Here is a 19,298-nt window from a genome sequence, read left to right as displayed (position 1 = left end):
GTCGTAAGATATAGCACGGCTGGTTTTAATTATCTCCGTTTGGACGCGATTTTTTTCCGTACATAAGTTGTGAACTCTTTATGTGAAAGATAGCCAACCTACTTCCTAAATGTAACTCAACCTAACACTCTAAATAATATCTTTCTTACTATAAAGTAATAAAAAGTTGCTCATGGGAATCGAACCCATACCTCGACATGTAAAGTAGTAGTCCAATCCATTCGACTGCACAGACGGAAAGCGTTTGCATTAGTGAATTGTAGTTAGATCATTATTCTTACGTCACATCTTACGGATATGACTAATGAATTATTCATGTTTGTTTTGTGACGTTTCGTATCCCCAACTCATGTACGAAAAAAAAATATCGCGCCCTGGACATGGATGAACCTTTGGTCTTATAGTCGTTCTATTATTATACTAACCAGCTGCTGAATAACTCGTGTTCATTGCGAGCCAGGGAGACCACTGTTGTATGCTATTTGTAACAGGCCAGAGGTATTGTAAATAAAGTACGGATGAATTTAGCAGATTGTCGTTGTTTTGTAGAATTGTGACTCGAGTCACGACAATTTGAATGTGAATAATTTGAACAATTAACATGTCTACATGATTAGCAGTTGCTGCGCACAACTGATTTCATATTTCAGCGACCCTTGTGTTCGACTCACTCTACCTCGTACCAGCCCGCGAACGAGTGCAGTAAGTCGTTTTAAAAATCCAGTTCTTTTTATTCTATAGAAAAAATTGGAAATTATACGTCATTTTACCTATTATCTACTATGTGTAAAGAAACGGCATTTTATAACAAAGAAGAAATGTTAACTGGAGAATTGAAGAATGCTAACACAGATAGAGTGGTAATTATGTATATTGTAATCATGCGACTGACAATTCATTAAAAGAAATAAACCTACTTATAAGAATAATATCATAAAATAGTCCTACACGTGCGCAGTAGTATTCTGCAATGCATCATTTTACATTTAACATTCAGTCTGCTGTAACTATCTGTATCATGTTTTTGGTATACGTCAGAAATGAAGAACATACTTTTCAACTTCATTATAGTGTTGCAAATTGTCAATGTTGAATCAAGTGAGTTTGTATGGTTTTGTTTTATACCACGGAAGAGTGACATTACACTGTGATTTCACTCTTTCTTGATCAGACGTATTGGTCAGTCGTTACTTCTTACATTAACCATTTCATTTCATTATTTATTCGGTCTATTTCAGTATATACATAACAAAAAAAACCTGAAATTGAGGAGACCAGGGTAAACCTAAGTGAACTTAATCACTGTAGCTGAGCCGATATTATTATATTATTTTATTACCGGTAAAATTCATTTCATGTATAGATTACTACAAACCCTTGTGTGCAGAACTCCTTAAAACAAGGCCTAACACACATTTCTATGACGCGGGGCATCTTCGTGTATTTTTGTACAAACGGTTCTGATTTTCAAAACGTTTAAAAATAGCACACCGTCTACGTGCTGATCTTTGCATCTCTTGAAGTATTTCTTAAAGTTTCTGGGCGCGCTTAGTGTTGCATAGGCTTATAGAAAATCAAGACGTTGCAATTTACCTTCCTAATAATGTTGTTAGTTGTGGGATCTTATGGTAAGTTTTGACTTTCAGTTTAAATGTACTTTTAGAAATTTATGATTTTGGTTGTGTGTATGTGTCCCCCTGTAAAGTAAGTGCATAATCCACATTTTTCAAATTTGATTTGATTATCTAAATTGTTGTTAATAGAAGTACAGTATAAATGCTATATCAAAATAGAGCAATACCTAGGAAACGTATAAGAGCTTCTCAAAATATTATTCCAGAAAAAAATGTATGGACATTGACAAGAGATCTGGAATTATGCACGCATGGTGTAACTAAGTGTTTCTCTTTTTTTGTTGCATATTCCCATTGATCTTTTCAGCATTGTCTAATTGCACTGGTTCAAAACTTGGCATAGAATCATCAGAAATTCCATCGGAAAACATCCGTGCTTCAAGTGAATACGATGCACATTCCGGTGCTCATCGTGGGAGATTGAATATTGAACCTACTAATGATGGAATTGGTGCATGGGCAGCCAAAACCAATGATCTTAATCAGTGGATTCAAGTTGATCTTAATGAAGTGAAAGTGGTGACTGGTGTAATAACCCAAGGACGTAACAATTATAGTCAATGGGTTAAGTCATATGAAGTCTTGTATGGCATGGACAGTTCTAACTGGCAGATAATTGTGATCACTGTTGGAACACCGAAGGTAAGTAAGTAGTTTAACAATGAAGAATGCGCTTAAGATGATTTGTATGATTAGTAGCATTTTCTTGCATTGGATATTGTTGTTTATTTGTAGGTGTTTGTTGGCAATACAGATACAGATACACAAGTTACCAATCTATTTCCATTTGAAATACATGCACGATTTATTAGAATCAATCCAATGACTTGGAACAACCACATTTGTATGAGGTTTGAAATTCTTGGCTGCCCAGGTAAATAAACCAATTGTAACACATAATGACTATCAATACATAAATACAGGTAAATCACTTAGGCAAATGTTTATGTGAATATTAAACTCTTTTATGTTGGAGACCTTCACAGTTTGTGAATATTGCTATTATTAATGTTTAAGGAATTGTGTGAAAACAAAGTTTAAACACGATTCTATTTTGAGAACTGAGAGGGCGTGGTACAATCCTCTTGGACCACGCTGCTCTCACGTCTCCAACAATCATTTAATAAGATATTTTTAATCATCTGTTTGTGTTTTCTTTTGGAAGAGTGAACATTCGTGCGTCCACATTGCATTTACATAGGCTGCTCTCGATGGTATTTTACACCTGCCATGGGCTTTTTCCTGAGCATCCATGTGATATTAGAAAAATAAAATCTGCGTCTAACTTTAAATATACATATCCACAATAACATGCAGGTTACACGTTTAGAATGTTCATTTTTCCAATCAAATTTTTATATGCCAGAAAATGATGCTGTATGCTTATTCTTAAGTCTCTGTGTATCAGAAACATGCATTTCTATTTTACTATGGTACAATTAGTTAAAACAAAGTTCTGTACGGATCCTTTGGGAGTAGAAGAAGGAACAATTGCACTTACAGCATCGACTCAATATGATGCACGACATGGGCCTGAATATGGTAGACTTAATACAACTCCAAAGAAGGGTAATATTGGTGCTTGGGGTGCAAGATCATATGATCAAAACCAATGGATACAAGCTGATATTGGTGCTCTAAAATGGGTGACTGGAGTGATTACACAAGGACGTAATTGGACATATTCCCAATGGGTTACGACTTTTGAAGTGTTGTACAGTATCGATGGTAACAACTTTAAATACATTATTGAAGCCGATGATACTACTATGGTGAGTTTCTCTTATTTATTTTAACGACTTCATGTCTCTAAATTATTCAAATATATGTAATTTAGAATGGAATTAGGCTAGTGGCTATTTTTAGTCGCGTGGACGCGACTCTATAGTTCACTATGTCGGTCGGTCGGTCCGTCTGTCGGTCCGGTATCACTTTAGATAAGATAATACCTAAGCTAATCACCAAAAACATAAGTGCATTATAATTTGTATGATCGCCTTCAAATTAAGCATGATTTAGAAGCAGTTGTTTTCATTAAAATTGTGTATTTTAATTAAACTTTAAACTATACTTTTGTACTTGTTTTTCTATGTTCAGGAATTTGTTGGAAATGCAAATCGTAATTCTCAAGTTACTAATCTGTTTCCAAAACCAGTGATTGCTCGTTACATTCGTATTCACCCAACAGCTTGGCTTCATGCCATTTGTTTAAGATTTGAGGTTCTTGGTTGTTCAGGTATATTTTAGTGATATTTTTCAATTTCAAACTACACTAATTTATGCAGTACTTTACATTATTATGTTATTTGCAACAAATAGTAGATGTGTATAATTTACATCATAAAATGTATGAATTTGAGTTGAGTTGAGTCAAATTCATTTTCCCTGCTAATTTGTAAATGTATAATAGGCCATGCATTTTATGCTAGATTGGTATGCCAAACCAAATTGCCTATTATACATTAATAATGCAAGATACTTCTCAATGTGACTGAGAAAGGAGGGGGTGTAATTAATACCAAAATACCTATTTTCTTTCTGTAATATTTTTGAACTGGTCAAATTTAATTATTATTTTTTTAGGCTGCGAAATTAGAACTGGCTCATCACTCCTTATGTGAAAGATAGCCGACCTACTTCCTAAATATAACTTAACCTAATCCTCAAAATAATATCCCCCTTGCTATAAAGTTAAAGAAGTTGCTCATGGGAATCGAACTCTATACATCGACATACAAAGTCTGTAGTCTAATCCATTCGACTAAGCAGACGGCTCACGGAAAACGCTTGCAATAGTGAATTGTAGTTAGATCATTATTTTTACGTCACATTTTATGGATATGATTAATGAATGATTCATGTTTATTTTGTGACGTTTCATGAGGTATCCCCAACTCATGTACGAAAAAAAATATCGCGCCCTGGACATGGCTGAACATCCCCGCCTTTGGTCTTACTGTATAGTCGTCTATCCTTATTATACTAACCAGCTGCTGAATATCTCGTGTTCATTGCGAACCAGGGAGACCAGTGTATGTATGCTATTTGTACGGATGAATTTAGCTGATTGTTGTTATTGTAGAATTTTGACTCGAGTCACGACAATTTTAAATAAAGTTTTATGTGAGCAACATGAACAATTAACATGTCAGCATGATTAGCAGTTGCTGCGCACAACTGATTCCAGCAACCCCTGTGTTTGATTCACTCTATCCTCGTATAAGCGACCGAGCAGTAAGTCGTTTTTATAGTCCTGTTAAAATAAAATAGAAACGGCATTTTTCAATAAAAAAGAGATGTCCAGTTAAGTTAATTAGAGAAGTAAAGAACGCCAACACAGATAGATTAGGTGATTATACTATTGTTGTAATCATGCGACTGACAATTCATTAGTCCTAAAAGAAATTGTCATATAAAACAGGCCTACACATGCGCAGTAGTATTCTGAAATGCATAATTTTACGTGCCTCGTCGTCTGCTGTAACTATCTACAGTATATGATCATTTTTTTGGTATACGTCAGAAATGAAGAACATACTTTTCAACTTTGTTTTAGTGTTGCAAGTTGTCACTGTTGAATCAAGTGAGTTTGCTTTTTTTTATTATACCACGGAAGAGTGACATTGCACTGTAGGCCTAATTTCACTCTTCCTTGATCAGACGTATTGGTCGGTCGTTACACATTAACCATATTTTTATATACCGGTAACATTCCGTTCGTATATAGGCTACTACAAACCCTTGTGTGCAGAACTCCCTAAAAAAATGGAATAGTTCAAAGCAAGGCCCAACATACATTTATATGCCGCGAGGCATCTTTGTGTATTTTTATACAAACGGTTCTGTGATTTCCGTATTGTGGTATAAAACCTCAGTGGTAGAATGTTATAGGCCTAATGTCAACAAGAATGAAATGCTTATGTCAAAGACCATACGCGCATACGTAGCTCTATAACAAATCTCATGACTGTTTCAGACTGCGAATTGGCGGTCAATTCATCATCATACAAAGTAATCCTTGAAGTAGACTTAACTTGGTTCGAAGCAAGACGTAGCTGTGCATCGTCTGGCGGTAAGCTAGCAAGTCTTACAACATCTGACGAAGTAGATTCCGTACTTGAATTTATTAAGAAAAACTGTAGAAGAGGTACATATGCAATTGGACTATCGCGACAAACAGGCTTGCAGCCGTACGTAATTGTGAACTGGATATGGGAATCTGGAGAAGGCTTTAACTATACAATTACCCCATTTGCAATGTCCGAACCTAGTTTAAACAGTGACACGTATGCAGGGTGTAAAATTGATTTAGAAAATGGTTTCATTTATGATGTTAAAGCTAATTCAAAATTAAACAGAGGGCATACGAAAGGGTATATATGTGAATATTATGGTGAGTGAGATTTGTTTTATGTCAAAAAATCGTTTTAACTGATTTTGTAACGCTAGTTGAAACGCATTTAAAAACTGTAAGTTGGGGTATTTTAGCGACTACCCATTGTTAATGTATTTTTAGTCGCGACTCTACAGCTCACTATGGCGGTCGGTCGGTTGGTAGGTCGGTCGGTTGGTCGGTCGGTCGGTCGGTAAACACTCAAATTTGAGCACGCGACTGCAGCAATGTATATGCCATGTTTTGCATTACTAATTAGGCCTATAACTCATGATTTGATTAGCGCAAGTATTGTGCATTGAGAAAAGTGTGAAATGTGTTAGAATTAAAAAAAAAAGAAATTGAATACATTTTTGTTTTTTCTATAAAGACTAACTGACTTATTAATTTCTAAAAATATTCATTTCTAAAAACATATTATTTGTTATTTGTAAGTACTAAGTGTGTAATGATGTGTGTGTGTGTTTATTTCCATAACTACATACAATAACAGTCGACTATTTTAGTTAATTAGCAGTAGTACAATCTCCTGTATCAATTGTTTGTATCGCAATGTAAAATGTTACCATATCATTAATCTTTTTGAAAAAGAAAAGAAAGACAACATGTTTGTAATTATAGTGTGTTGAATGAGGTCTTTACAGACAGTAATTATGATTGGTACAAATAGTGATGGACTGACTTAATCAGGCGGTTATTTTTAAAAATTATATTCTATCTTTTGATTATTTTTTTTCTGCGCGGGGTTATGTAAGTATAAAGCTCCGTTTACACTTAGCCCGGTTTGGTTTGGTGGCTCATTTACGTTTTTTGATCACACGTTGTGCGTTTTGAATTCAGAACACGTAAAGGTGAAGAGTTCTACCTCACAACAACTATTTTCACAATTTATTTGATCAAATTTCCTGTTGCAGTAACAACAGTTGACAATCATTACGCGTTGCTTAAACTTGGTTCACACTAAAACGTAACGCAATGACGTAAACGCAACGCAAGCGTTTTAACCAATGACAAGCGAAGTTATAGACAGTTAGCAATCACAAGCGAATAAGCCATCGCTTGTGATTGGTCAATTCACTTGCGTTGCGTTACGTCCTTATGTTGCGTCGCTAGTGGGAACCACGCTTTAATGGGAGCAACAACAACGTATGTGGTGCAGGTGCAAACAAATTGTAAATTAACACAACACGTCCAAAGCCACTATTTCAAGGGGACACTCTTCTGAACACTCAAACTTTATTTGACGTGAAAAAATTGACGATGATGTCACTACTAAATATTTGGGCATATCACAACTATATTTGGGAATATCACTACCATATTTGGGCATATCACACATTTTTTTTTGTAAAATTAGTGATGATTTGTCCTGTTCCGCTGCTTTATCCCTTCTTTTTGTATCCGAGGCAGACCCGACTTAAGATCCTGTATGTTTCTGGGATCATGTATTCTTCCCCACACATACAGTCCTGAATATTCATATTGGCCTGAAAATATTTTTAATATTTCATATTATGCTGAAGGAAACTCTAAAACCTTTACAAATAGCACGCCCTCTACGTGCTGCTCTCTGCATCTCTTGAAGTATTTCGTCAAGGTTCTGGGCGCGCTTAGTGTTGCATAGGCTTATAGACAATCAAGATGTTGCAATTTACCTTCCTAATAATGTTGCTAGTTGTGGGATCTTATGGTGAGTTGTGATCTTCAGTTTAAATGTACTTTTGTAAATTTGATTTGTTTCCTTGTGAAGTAAGTGTCGGTAAACAATTGTAAGTCTGCTCTAAAAAAAAAATTAATTCTAAAAGAAAAACCTCCAATGTTTTGTAGGCTATATTTTTGTATTTATATATATATATTTTATATAATGAAATATTTAAAATATATATTATATTTTTTTTAGTTCATAGTTCATCCGTTCTTATTTTTTTTTTCATATATGTTTTTTTTATAATTTCAGCATATGCTGTTTAGGGTAACCCTCACTAAATAAGGTTTAATAAATACAAAATTTAAAAAAATTTTTAAAAAAGTGATGATCCACATTTTGCATATTTCATTTGATTATCTAAATTTGTAAATAGACGTGCATGGGTTTATGCTGGGATGGAATAACCTACTATGCATTAATAATGCAATATAACATACTATGAGGGTGTACATACAAATTAATACCAAAGAACTACTCTTTTTTTCTGTAATGTTTGTTAAACTGGTTAAATTTACTGTTGTGTTTTAGGCTGCGAAATTGAAATTGGCTCATCACGGTATCTTGCAACAGAAATTTCGACAACAAAAACATGGCAGAATGTAAAGAGTCTTTGCGAGTTATCCGGTGGTTATCTAGCATCCTTTGAAACAGTTACTGAAATACATGATGTACTTATCAATTCAATTGGTTCAAAGTGTCCCTCTCGCGTATACGCAGTTGGATTATCGCGCCCACCGGGATCCGGTCGACACGATCCTGAAAACTGGATGTGGGAAACAGGGGAAAAAATGGATGTAGGTTTGGTTAATTTTTCGTCTCCTGAGCCAAATGTATCAGATGATGAACGTGCTGGATGTTTAACAATTCCAACAACTGGATCTTTCTTTGATATTGTCGTAGATCAACCGTTCAGCAGTGATTTTAGCTTAGTAGGTTACATCTGTGAAAGTGGTAACTATAAATCTTTTTATATAATTTAGGCATTTTGAATACAATATATTATTTTATTCTAGGCCTAATGTCGGGTACAGTAAATCAAGTTTTGAGAGGGCATCATAACTATAAATTTCCAAAACATTTTTCCATAACAACAAATAAATAAAATAAAAAATAATAAAACAAATAAAGGTTGTCTTCATTATACAAATCATTCGTCCTACTGTACGTATGAAATTGGTTATTAATAATGTATAATAATACCAGTTAAAACTGGTTTGTATACTGTTTCCTGGATATTGCTTTTTTTAAAAGCTGTCATCAATCTCTCCCAATATATACATACGGATTCATTATTTAGACTAAAAGATACCATAACGTTCGTAATGGTTGTATTGCCATAGTCACAAGTGAGCTATATTGTAAGTTTTTTGTATTTGCTTTGTTTGTCCCCAAATGCTGAAAACAAAAGTAATCTATCTTCCAAACTAATAATGTGACTACCGAGTATTTACAGATAATTTTGTACCAATGTATTGTTGATGAAGATCAATATTCTTAATTAGTCATATGCTTTCTGTATATTTCTTTCTGTTGTTGTGTGATTGGCTGTTAATCCTATAGAACTGTATTTCACAAATAGTCAGTTTGTTTGTAAGTCCCGTGAATTAAGAAATGTATTTTACATCTGATCCTTTAGTTGGCTACATTCGCTTTTATTCGCACCCCCACATTTCTAATAAGAATATCATATCATTTAATTGGCCAATATACAGTACAGTACAAAAAACCATACAAAAGTAAATCAATGAGGCCGGATAACCAAAAAGTTCTAGATAAAAATCCACATCGAAATACTTACATAAAATGAATAATATATGGGTTCCAATAAAATTGAGATTAAACTACAAAATTCTGCAATTGATTTATATAAAATAATATTAATTTAAATAGATAGAATTAAAAAAAATATCTTTAAAATACACATATACATTTTCAGTTAAAAAATCAGATTGGTAAGATATTTCTTAAGGCTATGCTTAAACAGTTTATATTAATTAATAGTTGGTCGCAGAGATCCGCAAGCAGATCTCTGAAATGTCTAACAAAAAAATTAAAGACAGAGTTATGAAATGAATCAGTCCGGGCTATAACATTATTGCGCAACTTAAGGTTATAAAACTTTAACATCATATAATTTGTACATACATTTGGTAACACAATTAATACATAAATACATGATACAATTGTTAATGGACATCAGATTAAGGCGTTTCAAACGTTCAGGGTAAGGGACACTGGCTGATCTTGGGAAGCATGTACGAGTGACCCACCTTTGGACAGATTCAAGAGCAGCAATGTCTTTTTTAAGAAAGGGGATCCTTTTCGAAGTAAAAATCAAAAATATTGTTAAATCAATGTTCCTTATCTTAGCACTAATCACGGTGTAGCTGAGGTGGAAAGACTGACATAATTTCATATTATACATTATCAATTTTCTTGATGTCCATCTAAACTTTCTCACTTCAGCCTTGGATTTACCTTTACCACTCTAATACTGTACTTATTTTCCCGTACTTATTTTATTAAAGATCGTAACTCGTCTTGTCCAAGTGCTTATTGTGGTGATAACGGTGTGTGTATAATCATATCGCTACCGGATGTCTATTATGGCCTTAAGTGCGAATGTTTTAAAGGGTTCACGGGAGCGCAATGTGACGAGACAGGTAGGCTAACTCATTCATTCATTTAATTGTTCAAAAACAATATACAAGACAAATGTATGCGAGCAAGATTACAAGCAATACTGTGTGGCCGTATTTCCAGAATGCTATAGAATGACAGATGCTGTTGATTATCGAGGCTCAGTCAATATCACCGTAACTGGGAAAACGTGCCAACTTTGGACATCACAGTCACCCCATAGGCATACAAGAACTCAGAGCAATTATCCTGATACGGGTTTAGGCAGTCACAACCACTGCCGTAACCCCGATAACGAACCAACTGCCTGGTGTTATACAACAGATCCGATCTCTAGGTTTGAATTATGTGATATTGGCAGCCCTGGAGGAAATTGTTACGGTATAAGTATAGTTCTTCAAAGTAGCAAAACAGTGTACCCCACTATCATGTCAATTAATCACCACACAATGCACTATTGGTCTGTTTATTTGTCTTTATGTAAGCCTGTCTGTTGTTTTTTTTTAATAACTTTCTAATAAATTCTTCATAAGATGTCCTTTCTTATAATGATCGAAGTGTATCACTTTACGTCTGAAATCGTATATACGTTGATATGTGGATTTAGGTTTAAACTATGTATTCCCTAGAAATTTGGGTGTCGTTAATGATTTAGCCTCATTAATTGCAGATTCTGATGTTATAGCGATTATAAATAGGTTCTAAATTAGAAGAAGCTTCAGGTGAGATGAAAACATGGAAGTGTGTAGGCCTAATTCTCAATTCCCTGATAAAACTTAAGTTTTTTTCCATTATCATCAGTCAATGTTATTTGCGTTACAAGAGTATAAGCGTCGAGACTAGTTTAATTAATCAATAAACAACAACACGCAGCAACAATAATAATAATTAGTCGCGTGCAACGCGACTCTACGGCTCACTATGTCGGTCGGTTGTTCGGATGGTCGGTCGGTTGGTCGGTCGGTAAACACTAACTAAAATTTGAGCACTCGACTGCAGCCATGTATATAGCATTGTTATATAATGATTCTGATTCTAATTAAGGAAACAATCACCGTATATTTCTGTTTCAAAGGTGGTCTTTAATTAACTGGATTAGACCAGATAACTGGATTATTACAAAAATATTTTGGAAACATTTCTTTTTATACTGTCAAATGGCACATGGTTATCTGTACTGTATCTAGATTTTTCCGGTATCATAGGAATATTTGGTAATACAATATCATATGTGTTTCATAAATCTCCTAGTTTCATACCATAACATAACCCTTAACCTAACCTTACATAATACAGGCATCACATGTAATACAAATGAGATGCTGTATTACCAAACATATTCCTATGATACTGGGCATATAATTGTAGTATGTGGAGATGCAGCACCGAGAATCATGAACAAACGGGGATGTTGCCTTTTCTATAAAAACACGTGTTTAGTTATTTAGTGTAATAATGTGTAAGGTTTACTGTATTAAAGACTCCACTCACTTGGTTGATTGGATATCACAGTTGTTTATTCAGTAATACTGTATAATACACAATACAATACAAATTCAGGAATGATACAGGATAATAGGGTAATAACGAAACAGGAACAAAGTATAAGTGATGCTGTAAGTGAGGTGTGGCTGTATGTGCTTCTGAAGAAGTATCGGTAAGGTGTGTGCTCCAAGAAGTGTCTGTTAGGTGTGTCTGGCCTCTTCTGAAACTTGAGGTATATCGGCTTGTTCATTAGTATATGTCATTACATCATCTCTGGGCTTAACCATTGGTCCTAAGTTTGTCCAGTTACATTTTGGAGGGATTAATTAATTATATCTATCTGAGGAGGGGGGGGGGGGCTACAATGACGGATTGCCCCTGTGGAATCTTTTCTTAAAACTGTCAATATCTAATAGTTTTACGATGAGAAAGATCATAGTTCAAATCAACTGTTTTCTTTGAGGAACTAATTTTTATGCCTAATGAACATTAAAATATCTGAACTTTTCTGGGGCAAATTGTTGAACTCAATCGGATTGTGATACTAAAGGTTGATTTTTCAATTATGAATCTATATCATTACATTACATTACATTAGTATAGTATAGTATACAAGCATTCAGATGATAACTTCCATAAATTCTTTTAATTATCATCCATAGATGTGGACCAATCCTTAATGCTCACGTGTCCAGCCAACGTCACCCTGCCCACGGACAAGGGAGTGAATACGGCTCTGGTTGATTATTCACGTAACATTACAACTTCACTGTCTGAAATCCGACCTGATCCCACATCGTATTTTCCAGCTTATCTTACAATTGGACAAACATTCTTTAAGTTTTACGCATCTGATGATAACTCCAACGAGATATCGTGTACATTTAAAGTAACAGTTATAGGTGAGTACATAATGTGTAGTTATATAAAATAAATAATTTACCGGTACCTGTTGAAAAAATTTTGTTTTGTGTTAGTAAACTTGGACCTTCCATGGCGGCAAAAAAGCCTCAATTTCAGACGGTGTTTTATATTGTCATTCTTGACATGTTTGGTAGCGTGTGTATCTGAACCCAACTTATGTGAGATTACCAAACGACGTCTATTCTCAATCGTATTTTATTATTTAAACACTTTACTTTTGTACAATTCTTCTATTAACAGACATAGAACCACCGTTGTTGATATGCCCTTCAGGACACGCTATTCTAGGGTATATCCCGGCTGTTCCTCTAGTGGATTTTTCAATGTCAATCAAGGCATATGATAACTCAGGAGATGTACCGAGAATCATTCCTGATCCTTACAATACATTTCCAACTCTTGTAACTAAAGACACCACCTTCATCTTTTACGCTACAGACTCGTCGGGAAACACAAATGTCTGTCAAATTCCAGTTTCAGTATTGTTGTCAGGTTAGTAGTAAGTTGGTATTGTACATGTTTTTAGTCGAGTATCCGTGAATTGATTTCCAGGAACATGATTGTGCTCATTTCATTGACAACATGTGCACGTATACGCTTATACGGTTTTGATTTTAATTTTTTTTTTCGAAATGAAAGTGTTTTGTATGTTTTGTCTATTTTCTAGATACCGAAGCTCCTACAATATATTGTCCTCCTGACAAAATTGTGTTTACCAATAGCAGTTTTTCGACAGCATCATTCAACATTTCTGCTGTAGACACGTCTTGGGATACTCCAACCATTTCGCCCGATCCCAATACGGTTTTTCCAACTGATCTGAATATTGGTATACACAATTTTACATTTACGGCTACCGACGCCTCCAAAAACAACAATACATGTATGTTTACGGTTACAGTAAGAGGTTAGTAAAACCGATAATCCTCATTGTTGGTAGATACACCTGGCTGGTGTATAGTAGTCAAAGAGCAGAAACACGTGCTTTAACAAAGCCAAACTACATGTATAGGTTTTACATCGGCTGCATTTTCCGGATGCGTACACCACATTTGGGAAGACTCGATAAAGAACAACAATTATTGTTGAACTAATTAATAATAATGAATTCAATAATGTTTATTTTTAATAGGATATGACGAGTGTTGTAGGTATAACGAGTACACTAACGTGGATAAAAATGTGGAATCCGCAACTGACGTACCTATACCAGACTATGCAAGCACTGCTCATTCAATGGTAACACGAGTAAGTTTGGCATTTCAAAGTCAACAAATGATTATAATGATTACAGATTTTTTATAATTTAATATGTTAAATGCGGGATTAAATACCGTCTAAAACCTCGAACAAAATTATTTGTATATATTATAATCTAATCTGGATTGAATACCATACAAACATGAGAAGAAGTCAATCTAAAAACAAATCCCACATAAGAGTCCTTAAGAAGCCCATGAGCTTCTTTTCGAGGTTTTACGGTAGCTTACTAGACTAGAAAGACCAATCATTATTATAGAGCGTTTCTGTATTCCTCTGCAAGAAACCATTTCTCACTTATCTGCGCGTTTATTGCTGTATATGTACTGTAGTATGTCTATCCTAATTACACCCTAAATTTCTTACTAAACATGGCACATTCATTGCAATTGATTTATTTCAGGGAACCCGTATGTTTCTTAACAAAGTAAATAATTTTGAAAATGGTGTTTTATCAGACGTGACAGAAATAAAAACAACCGGAAAGAAATTATATGACGAGAAAAGCTTCGGTAAAAATTATGATTATTATTTTTTTTTTTGGTATTAAGAATAGAAAAAAAAACAATTTTGGGACATTTGAAATACATTAACCATTATATATTTATAATCCTCACTTACACTGATATTAGTAGATAGATTTATATAGCGCAAATAAACGATGTCTTTATGCGCTCGACAATAAAGAGAAAGAATGGAAACCAAAAGGAAGAGAACAAAAAGACAAAAATACCAAGCTACAATCAAGAAACAATCCGTTTCGTAGAATCACAATCAAAATATAATGCCTTTCGTGGGAGCTGGTGGGAGCGCGTGGGAATGCGATCAAAGAACAATCCCTCTCCTAGAATCGCGATCAAAAAACAATGGCCTTCGTGGGAGCGCGTGGGATCGCGTGGGATCGCGATCAAAAGACAATACATCGTGGGTTCAACAATGACCCAGCCCAGTGTAGCACCCAAACTGGGAGTATGGGGATACACCATCACCTCAAGTGGGGATCAGTGATGAAGATTTAGTTTTGCCCGAAAGCACTAACATTTATTTTCGACTGTTTTACTTCAACGTTTTTGCTCTTCTTTTTTCTGTTGGTATTAGCTAGTGACCACTTTTCGAATAAAATATTGCTTAAATAAAATAAATACAATAAATAAACAGCGATTCAATCAGTCAATTGTTCCATGTTTATATCGTAATTTAAACGATCATTGCGCCATGAGCAAGTGAGTTTTAGAAGTAACTTAAAACTGCCCCGAGATTTTGATGATTTTAGCATATATTCAGATCAACAGTACTGAAAGTATTATATCCCCAGCGATAGCTATTTTCTGCACGGAATGTACAAGAGAATGTGTTTGCGCGATCTCAGTTCTCTTTCCTCACTTTGAAAAATTCAGAGAGAGAGAGAGAGAGAGGGATATTTGAGAGCGCTGCTGCAATCCCTTTTCTAAATGTTTACTATTTTATATTTTGTAGTTGGTTTGGCAATTATTGATAATATGAACAACAAAACTCGAACTGTAAAGAATACTCTGGACCTTGATAGCAGTCGAGTGAACTTTGAAGTCCAGATAGGCTTACAATCCGACGTAGAAAGTATGTATTGGTATCTAAATAATAAGTTGTATATGTAACCAAGGTTTATTGCCTTGATCCTTGCTGTTCCAACTTGGGTGCGAATTGATGCCATGCCAAGTTGCTTAGGGTCAATTTTACTGGCTTTCATCCATACTGCAGCATACTGAGTGTATGGGGACTTGTTTTATGAGTATAACTTCTCTCTGTCTGTCTCTCTCTCCCAAAAGTCATGGTTTTGTTAGTTTTTTTTACCGTTGGAAATTTGTTATACACATACTTCTTGTTATATTTTTTCAGATGTTCTAATAATTGCAACCTACATGAACAATACCGAATACGCTAATGACCGTATCAAGAAAACGGTCATCACAGGGTCGTATGTATTTGTATACTTTCAGACAATTATTATTATCGTCTTAGGGGTTTTAATTTAAGATTTTAGATGTTGACTTTGTTTGCTTGTTTGTTGTTGTTATTGATTGTTGTTTGTTGTTTGTTATTACTAAGATAATTGTTAAAAAGCATCTTCAGTCGAGTACAACGTTTGGATGATTTGTGGTAGACGACTGCAGGCTTACACACCGTCGATATGGTCTGCCGATACAAACATTGACAAATCCAAAATAGTGAAGATAGTTAATAAATGCTAAAATTAATATACTATTAGTTAATTACTATCATCCTTAGAACGGAGAAAAGCATATTTTTAATATTAGATTTGTTTTCCCTTTAGGGATGGTGACAACGGTAAGGTAAAATTTATTCCATTTAAAGTATTTTCATGCAGTGTTTATGATGCAACCAATTTCTCTTACATCCATGACACAACATTGGAATTCACTATACACAATATATCGGTAAGTTTGTATATTAATGGTTAACATTCATAGTTTACCAATTCATGGCTGCCAAATTACAAAGATTGGTGTGGTTGCCAAAAGTGTTCCTTAAAACTATCTCATTTAACTAACTAAAGTTACGATATACTCGACGTTCCATACTTCCATACTAGTTCATTGTTGTGCATGCGTATTAATGTTTTACAATGATTATTGTTATAGACAACTAGAAACTGGAAAGGCAAAGATAAGACAAGGAAACAAATATCTATGGAACCAATTTGCCTCTTTTTTGATGACATACAAATGTAAGAAGTAAATGCTAAGCTATAAAGTTCAACATTTCTATTAAATGTATAAAATACATAAAGGATATATTTCACTGGTAGTGATAACAATACTGTAATTGGTTCTTCTTTTTATATACAATTATTACAGGATTTGGAGTGATGAGGGCATGACTACCACCGCTAACCTGTTTAAGGATCAAGTGACTTGCCATTCTGACCATTTAACCAGTTTTAGTGTGTTTATGAAACTAACTACGCAAGGTGTAAGTTGTTTTTTCAAACTAATGGCTTTTAAGGTGAAATACTGTATTGTCATCTTGATAAGGTTTTTTGAATGTTACGTATTCTACAAATGACTACATATTGACCATCAAATAGTTGTCACTGTCTTCGTTCCAAAATGGTGCTAAAATATAATCTAAGGAATAGATTATGATTTAAATAAAATAATATTATAACAGATTAATGATAACCAATAATAGATTATATTAAAGATGGCGGAGAGAGCGACACTAGTTGGGACGTGGGTACAGAGTTTGGACATCCGATATACATTTAGGCCTAAAGTTACTTTCTGTCAACTACTCAACGACTTTCTTATGTGACCTTTCAACTATTTTTTTTTAATTTACCAAGTTCATTTTAAATATTGTGCAATGTAATTACACCATTCGCGTTTTGTTTTTAGGAAAAGGAGACTATTGATGACAAAGGACTGGATTATATTTCGACCGTATGTGTATCTATTTCTCTTGTTACTTTGGTTGTCTGTCTGTTGATATACTGTTCATTCCCGTAAGTACAATTTGTTTTTACACCAAACAACCTTACGCTTCCCTGATCCAACAGATTCAAACTACATTCACTTTGAACTTTACTGTCCATAAAAAACTAAATAATTGTTTTGCAAATATCAAAAACTGATCATTTATTTCATAACCACACATTACTCTAAGAAGCCGATTGATTGACCAAACTGGTTAGTTTGCTAATTTTGTTTAAATACCAGGATGTGATTTTTTTTCTGGAAGCAGAGGAAATAATCATAGGGGACGCTATATAAGCATGGGCATAACCGTTGTCAACGTGTTCTGCGTTGACTCTCAATGGTAGAGTTATAGACTTGTTAAAGTCCTAAAAGTTGTGGACATGTATCCCTGGGTTCAACATCTTTGATGTTGTCTTTTGCTTGTTGACAGAGATTATTTTTTAAAGGGTTTGGAAATAAGTTATTAGGAATTTTATGATTTCTGCCTCAGATGTCCAACGTTATCGGAAATAGTATAAATCCTCTATACTACATGCTCATTGTGATGAACGATTTATTTCTATTATTTTAGAAAACTCTGGGTCTCGCTTCGAAATTCAATTCACAAGAACTTGGTAATTAACATGATTCTGATGCAGAGCTTGTTTTTATTTGGAATTGACAAGACAGCACACAAAGTAAGTCCCGTGACTTTGATAGATAACATTAATATAACGAAATCAGACTTTGAATAAGCCATTTTGTAGTTTTAACAAATGTAATCACTTTCGTAGAAAAAAACCCGAAAAAAATAATGTTTTCAGTAATATAAAAGAACAAAATAAACGGTAATTTGACTATTATGTGCTTTAAATTACAGTTTTTTCAAGTAGGCCTAAATTATTTTTTCCCGTCCAATTTTTGGTCAAAGTGACAAAGAAATCATTGGGATAATACATCGTTAATAAGCATCCATCTGACAGTTCTAAATCTAAAACTCTGTACCAAGAGTTCTTTCTTTCCTAATAAAACCTGTATTACAATTTCATTATTGTATTACATTATGTAATCACATCTAGCGTCATTGTGTTCGAAGCTCAAACGTTATTAGGCTCTCATTAGTGAAGATAATTGGTTACAAACTATGTTTAACTTGCCCTTAATTGCTGGTTGCCAGATACTCTGCAGATTTATCAGCGTATGTCTTCATCTAACTTCTCTCAATACGTTCGCCTGGATGTGCGGTGAGGCCGTGTACCTGCTGTTTATGGTCTCTCCCTCTGCAGTCTCAACACGATACAATCGACTTCGTTATTACTTCGCACTGTGCTATGGAGTTCCAGTTTTCATTGTCATTGTTTCATCACTCGGATTTTCCTCACATTATAATGTCGATGATATGTAAGTAAATGTAACCGATTTAGCAGTCTTTTCTTTGCTTTTCTGTGTTTGTTTTTATAATGCCCACACTCCTATAGCCATACCTATTGCTTTTCAATAAAATCGATTTATTCATTGATAATTTCACATAAATTGATTAAAATCTCGGGCTGTCTTTATCTTCGAAATGCAGAGCCATATATATATGGCTCTGTCGAAATGTTAAATAGCGCGCCCTCTGCCGACGAATTCTGTATTTTTTTTAACTATATCAAAGATTAGACTTTCTAACTGAGAACGTAATGTCGTCAAGTTTTTCGCTCAGTTTCTGAGCGTTTGATATACCCCTTTTACACTAAAAGCAAAGTTGATGCCCCGGTGTTTTGGTGTGAAAGTTAAGAACAAACAACTTCGGAGTT

At 34.4% G+C, this 19,298-nt stretch overlaps 2 protein-coding genes and 1 long non-coding RNA gene across 3 annotated transcripts; all 3 read left to right on the top strand.

Annotated features, from left to right (window-relative positions):
* The first annotated feature begins 1,603 nt into the window (after positions 1-1,603).
* On the top strand, positions 1,604-13,030 carry LOC140044536 (lactadherin-like). Its single transcript, XM_072089094.1, has 7 exons — positions 1,604-1,628; positions 1,942-2,276; positions 2,370-2,508; positions 3,078-3,406; positions 3,732-3,870; positions 12,523-12,749; positions 13,025-13,030. The coding sequence occupies exons 1-7, from the start codon at positions 1,604-1,606 to the stop codon at positions 13,028-13,030; spliced, it is 1,200 nt and encodes a 399-aa protein (XP_071945195.1).
* Positions 13,031-13,821: 791 nt separating this feature from the next.
* LOC140044529 (uncharacterized) lies at positions 13,822-16,773 on the top strand. Its single transcript, XM_072089082.1, has 7 exons — positions 13,822-13,825; positions 13,917-14,032; positions 14,448-14,556; positions 15,521-15,640; positions 15,920-15,998; positions 16,356-16,479; positions 16,684-16,773. The coding sequence occupies exons 1-7, from the start codon at positions 13,822-13,824 to the stop codon at positions 16,771-16,773; spliced, it is 642 nt and encodes a 213-aa protein (XP_071945183.1).
* A 128-nt stretch (positions 16,774-16,901) lies between these two features.
* On the top strand, positions 16,902-18,762 carry LOC140049535 (uncharacterized). The gene is made up of 4 exons (XR_011845293.1): positions 16,902-17,014; positions 17,440-17,546; positions 18,092-18,197; positions 18,677-18,762. It is a non-coding gene; the product is annotated as an uncharacterized lncRNA (long non-coding RNA).
* The last annotated feature ends 536 nt before the right edge of the window (positions 18,763-19,298 follow it).

The sequence above is a fragment of the Antedon mediterranea genome, chromosome 1, assembly GCF_964355755.1.
Source record: "Antedon mediterranea chromosome 1, ecAntMedi1.1, whole genome shotgun sequence".
Taxonomy (NCBI): domain Eukaryota; kingdom Metazoa; phylum Echinodermata; class Crinoidea; order Comatulida; family Antedonidae; genus Antedon; species Antedon mediterranea.
Note: the sequence above shows the minus strand (reverse complement) of the source record. Positions and strands in the feature narration are given on the sequence as shown.